The sequence below is a fragment of the Miscanthus floridulus genome, chromosome 4 (assembly GCF_019320115.1).
Source record: "Miscanthus floridulus cultivar M001 chromosome 4, ASM1932011v1, whole genome shotgun sequence".
NCBI classification, from domain to species: Eukaryota; Viridiplantae; Streptophyta; class Magnoliopsida; order Poales; family Poaceae; genus Miscanthus; species Miscanthus floridulus.
In genome coordinates, this window is record NC_089583.1 from 122459302 (window position 1) to 122465454 (window position 6153).

The following is a 6153-nucleotide window of genomic DNA, read 5'->3' on the forward strand; positions in this document are numbered from 1 at the left end:
ATTCTGATCTCTAGTTGCAAATTCTAAGGTTTGTCACTCTGCAATGCATCACAATTCATACTCTGGAACTACAGTTGTAAAGCAACTACAAGAATATCACGGAAAATATTTTGTTTCGGACACTGTAAAAATCGAAGTAGCTCAGGGGTGCAACAAATCATACTTCGATGAGCACTGCAGCCTAAGTACAATCACAACAACCTATACTGCAGCTACAAAATGGCAGAATACAAGTACTGTGACATCATAACAGATTGAGGAATTAACAGCAAATCGAATTCCATGCTAGTTTGTTATCACTTCATTTCATACTAAGATGGCATAAATACAAAACACTGTTTGCTCTCCATTTAGTAAACGAAAAGATAACACAGAATATGACAGCCACAACCCGAAATCCCTCAAATCCAACGCAAATCCAACAGAAATCTCCAAATCTCCATCCATCAGGCAACATATGACGCAAACTTCAGATCAAGGGAGAAAAGCGACGAACGCAGGTACCTCCAGAGCTCTAGCAATGGCAGATGAGGAGCGAGCAACCAATTCGGTGAGGGGGAGGCCACGCACAGAGACGCCGACAGAAACAAGGGGAGCAAGCGCCGAACACACAAGGACCTCCTGAGCTCTGGCAATGGCAGACGACACCGAGCAACCGAATCGGTGAGGAGGAAGCGATGCGCAGAGATGGGGCGTGGCGAAGTGGCGAGGTCGCTTCTCGAATCGCCTCTGTGGGCAGGAGAGCGTCGGAGGGGAGAATACGATGGGGAAATAAGACAGCTAGAAACGGATAGGCGCGATTCCTGATTTGAAACAGTAACGTTTAGAGTGGGCCCGGCAAAATCAGCGTCACAAGGCAAATGGGCACGACCAGACGTCGATTCTTCGTCCAGCGGACAGGAAATTCATGTGCCAACAGGAAATTATAGCATTTCTGTTCACAAAACATCGTTTAGCACATGTGCCTCACCTAGCCAAGGTCCGAACTACGAAGGGGGCTCCAACAGTCCAACTCGACGCCGGATCCGAACCTGAATTTGCTGCCGCGGTTGCTCTCTCAACGAACCCATCCACCTCGCATCTCCGGCATGCCGCGCGCCCCGCGCCGGCAGTCCGGCGAGGCGCGCCGGGGCGCCTACAAGTCGCGCGTCGACTTCAGCCGCTCGCGCCGCCGCCGCGAGGACGACCTCCTCGCCCTCCGCCGCCTCGACCGCGACGCGGGGCTCTTCAAGCGTCGCCGCGACGAGCCCGCTCCCACTGTGCCTGCCTCCGATCCGGCTCCTGCACCCGCCGAAGCAGCCCCACCCGCAGGCAACACCCGTCCGACACTCCCTCCCTCCTCGCCGCCCGACGTAGCGGCTCCCCGTAATGCCGCCGAGTCAGAGGTGCGTGCCTTGCCTAGGGTTCAATAAACTTATTCGAGTGTTTTAAAAGTTCGATAAAGCCAAATGTCATCTTGAACTGAGTGAAACCAATGCAATTCTCCTGTGTAACTTGTGAATCATGCCATGCTATCATAAATCCACGAGGCTTAGAATCCAAAAATTCAAATTCAGCATGATGAATCTAGTTTGAAGCATAAACATTCAAAATTTACTGAAGCCCGTGATTAATGTGCCGAAGGAAGTTCTGAAAATAATTAGATGTCTACCGTGCCCTTTTCTCCACCAAAACACTATTTACACTACCTTCTCAGTGGGTGAACCCAACAGATAGATGTGGGAAAGTTATATTGAAAACATGGACCAATCTGATACCATGTTTCTTGTATGGCTTGGGAAATGGCTTATGGTAGCTTATAAGGAATCTGATGTTTTGGTATTTCAAAGTTTAAGAAAAACATGATGCCTTCATTCAGTAGTTTCATTCATGTACTTCTTGTGTTTCTTTTCAAATTTCGTTAGTTTGTCTTTTGTATCCAGTTAGCTTGAAGGCCTGGCAGAGCTGGTCGACAAACTATGTTCAGATGACACCACCAGTCAGCTCGAAGCCACAGTCCAGTTCAGGAAACTTCTTTCAGATGGTACTTGACATGTTTAATGCGAGATACAGCTCCTTTTATATTGTATTGTATGTTTTTCTGACCTTAGCTCTGTCTGTAGAGAAGAACTCAACTGTGATAAAAATCATCCGAGCGGATGTCCTGCCCAGATTTGCTGAGTTTCTTTCAAGACATGGGCTTCCCCAGCTCCAAGTATGTTCCTTGCTTTTATCCCCCTCATTTCCTCTTTTCTTTTATTTTCTTGTGTAGTTAACCTCGTGTCCTTTTTGCAGATGGAGGCTGCATGGGTTCTTACCAACATAGCTGCATCTGATTATACACTGCTGGTTGCAGAATGCGGTGCTGTTCCAAGGTTGGTGGAACTATTAGGATCACCAAATGCGAATATCAGGCATCAGGTGAAGCAGTTATATTGAATATTGATCAATATTTCTGTTTGTAATGGTTTAGTATGTGATATCGTGGGCTCTGACATGTTAAGCAGGCTATCTGGTGTCTTGGGAATATAGCTGCTGACTTGCCTAGCTGCAGAGACATTCTCTTTGATCATGGTGCTCTTACGCCTCTACTTTCTCAATTTAGAGAAGACATGAAGATTCCAGTTCTGAGAACTGCTACGTGGGCCCTTTCAAATCTTTGTTTTGGAAAATTGCCAGCCGAAGTGCAAGTAGGCTTTTGTTACTGCTATCTTTGTTCCTTCTTTTTTCTTCAATTTGTGAACAAAGCCTTTAAGTGCAAGTAGCCTGAACCTTGATTGCTTCTGCTGGGTTTCAACTCTAGCCTACCCCAACTTGTTTGGGACTTAAAGGCTTTGTTGTTGTTGTTTTTGTTGTGAAGAAAGGGTTTGCTGATAATCTGCTTTGACTGGGCACTGTAGGTGAAACCAATACTAGAAATTATCAGCCAGCTTATTTATTCTGCTGACGAGAAGATACTGGCAGATGCATGCTGGACTGTTTACTACATATGTGGCGGTAAAGGTGATGCTATCCAAGATGTATTAGATGCTGGGGTCTGCCCTCAACTTGTAAATCTTTTGATGTAAGTTGTCTGATTCATTTTTCCTAGTGTAGTGTACATATTATAAGGCTACTTGGTAGTCCTTATAGCTAATTGGGCTTCTTCTCATGATTTTAGGCATGCATCAGCTAATGTTCTTCTCCCTGTCATTTTGGCACTCGCAAGAATTTCTGCGGGAGATGATAAGCAAGTTGAGGTAGCTTTATAGCTATGCATTCTTTGTGCCCTCGTCCTTTACTTTACTGATGCAGATTCCCAGAGATCTGCAGTTACTAGAATGTAGAATGTAATGGCCAAAGAACTGAGTATGGAGATGCTGGTTGCTGTCAGTAATAATGCTTTGGTCTTTTTAAGACCCAAAATCATATATCCTGGTTTGCAGTAACATTTTATTGCCACAATTGCAGCTATTATTACACTACTAAAATTCTATGCCTCATGTGATAACCCCAATAAACCTCATCGGCTATCATCACAACTGCAACTATGCTAACAGTACCCTTTTTTTTTACATTGGGTGCCTTTTTCATACTTTCCAAGTTCATATCATGATCGCCTTCTGTATTGTCCTTGGTCCGATGAACTCTTGGAGGGGCTCTGCAAGCCTTCACTGCAAAATACTCATGCATCTGCAATTTCTGTTAAAGGGGAACATAAAATAAAAGTTTTCACATCTGTCAAAAAGTTTTTATACTTACTCTAACACAGTGAATTAGTTCTACATTCTGCTTTGATTTTCCCCCCCTAACCTCTGAATTGCAACGAAACAATATTTTGCAGGTCTTAGTAGAGAATGGCATTCTCAATTGCTTAGCGCAGTTGCTAGCACGTAATTACCCAAAGAACATCAAGAAACAAGCGTGTCTAATTGTTTCTAACATTGCTGCTGGTAGCAAGGATCAGATTCAGGTAGTATATTCCGGATCTTGTTCGTTCCCTATGTAAAAATGCTTTTTGTGCCATCAAATGGACGTGCCTGAATATGTCCTACCTGCACGTACATATGTTGCATCATCATGCTTCTCCCATGTTTACTGAATCATGTACGAATTACCTCACTTTTATTGGCTCTTGATTCTTCCGACAGGTAGTAATTGATGCAGACATTATAACCCCTCTCATTGTCTTGCTAAGGACGTCAGAGACAGATATTAAAAAAGAGGCTGCTTGGGCTATATCAAATGTTGCATCTAGTGGTTCAAGTGATCAAATTCAGTACGTTCTGCCCTGTGGTCATCTGAATCTTTCTTCAGTGTTTAGGCACATGGAGCTGAACATGGTTGTCTGTAATGACTGGCTACCGTTTCGATGCAGGTATTTGGTCAGCCGGGGATGTTTAGAGCCCCTCTGCAGTGCCCTCACCTACAGCGATCCTGACCTTGTATATACGTGCCTTGAAGCTCTTGAGAACATACTCCAGGCAGGTGAGGTGGGGAAGAAGGGTGAGGAATCAGGGACGAACCCATATGCCGAGTTTATTCTAGAGTGCGGAGGTCTGGAGAAACTAGAGGATCTGCAGGATGTCGACAGCGACAGAATCTTCGAGCTAGTCATGAAGCTGCTGCAGAGCTACTGGGAGGAAGAAGTGAGCGAGAGTGATGGTCCGAACATCCCAGGTTCAAATGACTCGTCAGATACCGTGGAAGCAGCATCTGAAGATGCTGCGCAGCCACCGGTACCGCCGCCCTCCGGTGCAGATGAAGCCTGAGTGATGGCAGTTATTGTATTGCATGTGTAGTTCAGGAGACAAGGCCTTGTTCCTTTTCTTAGTGGCATATAGTATGATAACTACTATAATCAGGTCGATGTAGAGAGGAATACGTGAAAGTCAGGTAGTTATGTGCAGAATTTTCGCATCACGTTTCTGTAGGCGACATTGGGACATTTTGACTAGACAGAGATTTCGAATGGAGAATTTGGGCCATGAGAAGAGAGGTTTAATCTTAGAAGGCTGGCTCGTGTAATGTAATAGGACACTCTAGTTGAAAAGAAAATTTTTTGGTGCGTGCTGCTGAAAGGTTGAAGATTTGGTCCATGTTTCCGTTGATTGGGCTGGCTGTAGAATGGTGCTGCTTCGCTGTACTGATGAATCTTCACCCAGATTTGCCTCGTTGCCCTTGCAATTTCTTTGTTGGTGCCCAGTTGCCCACTGCTCTTCACCGTCCGAACCTGCCAAAAAAAAAAAGTGGGATCTGGAATGGCTGCTGGTGGTGGTGGCAAATGGCAAAGAGGTTTTGGACTTTGGAGAAGCATGTCATGGATGACCAGGATGGATACATACTCACGTCACCTACCGTAGTATCTATCCATCCATGTATTCATCTCCTCTGAAACTGAAATGTCACGGAGAGATATATACATGGTTCGGGTTGTGCCATGGATTGATTGATACACGTTCAGATTCACAAACAAAGCATGGATGAATGGATATATGTTTCGTTGGCAAGCAAGAGCAAGAATATAATCTGATATATTTTGGAGTGTTGTCTCGAAGACGTACTTAGTGGCTTGAGGTGAGCACGAGACGACCGGAACTCCTGCCGGCCGGCCGGGCCTGCACGCGCCGAGGCGTGCTTGGACTCTCTGTTTGTAGTTGTGTGTTTTCCGTGCGTGATGGCATGCAAGAGATGGATGTGCCACAACCAGCACAGCCACCATGCAAGTTGCTGGATGCAGTGTCCACGTCGCAGACCTCGATCTCTGCACTGCGTTGCGTTGGACATTTGGACGGCGGCTAACTGGTGGTAGACGTGCAGGGTGGAGCTCTTTCCTGCTCCTTTTTGCGCTTTTCCTTGCTTGATGACTTGCATTGTTGGCTGCGCTTTTCGCAGCGATTTGTGGCGGAGACAATCTTGATGGTCGCTGGGCACTGCCTCAGCTCCATCCCCATCTCCATGCCGCCTTGAATATTATCGAATACACCTCAATCCACATGTGATGGAGTGGATTGTGGTGAAATTTAATTTAAGTTCTACTTCAATCCACCTGGATTGATGCGAATCCAACTACATCTGAACAAGGCTGAGGGGATGACGCTATACTCTAATACTCCATCTATCGAGGAAACACAAGTTCAGAATTCAGACATGTGGCGGCGAGAGGAGATCGAGATGCATGATCGGATCGGAGAA

At 45.7% G+C, this 6153-nt stretch overlaps 1 protein-coding gene across 3 annotated transcripts; it reads left to right on the forward strand.

Annotated features, from left to right (window-relative positions):
- Positions 1-980: 980 nt before the first annotated feature.
- LOC136552951 (importin subunit alpha-1b-like) lies at positions 981-5059 on the forward strand. Of its 3 annotated transcripts, none has more exons than XM_066544526.1 (10): positions 981-1385; positions 1927-2023; positions 2103-2194; positions 2275-2400; positions 2484-2669; positions 2880-3043; positions 3140-3218; positions 3803-3931; positions 4110-4237; positions 4337-5059. In XM_066544526.1, the coding sequence occupies exons 1-10, from the start codon at positions 1089-1091 to the stop codon at positions 4728-4730; spliced, it is 1692 nt and encodes a 563-aa protein (XP_066400623.1). In that variant the 5' UTR covers positions 981-1088; the 3' UTR covers positions 4731-5059. The 3 variants fall into 3 exon arrangements, with proteins under 3 accessions (XP_066400623.1, XP_066400624.1, XP_066400625.1); XM_066544527.1 differs by having other exon boundaries at positions 2487-2669; positions 4337-5058; XM_066544528.1 differs by having other exon boundaries at positions 1231-1385; positions 2108-2194.
- The last annotated feature ends 1094 nt before the right edge of the window (positions 5060-6153 follow it).

Coding starts and splice junctions, on each gene's coding strand:
- LOC136552951 (XM_066544526.1), top strand. CDS start 1,089: ATGCCGCGCGCCCCGCGCCGGCAGTCCGGCGAGGCGCGCCGGGGCGCC. Junction 2,670..2,879: donor AATTGCCAGCCGAAGTGCAA/GTAGGCTTTTGT, acceptor TGGGCACTGTAG/GTGAAACCAATACTAGAAAT. Junction 3,044..3,139: donor CAACTTGTAAATCTTTTGAT/GTAAGTTGTCTG, acceptor TCATGATTTTAG/GCATGCATCAGCTAATGTTC.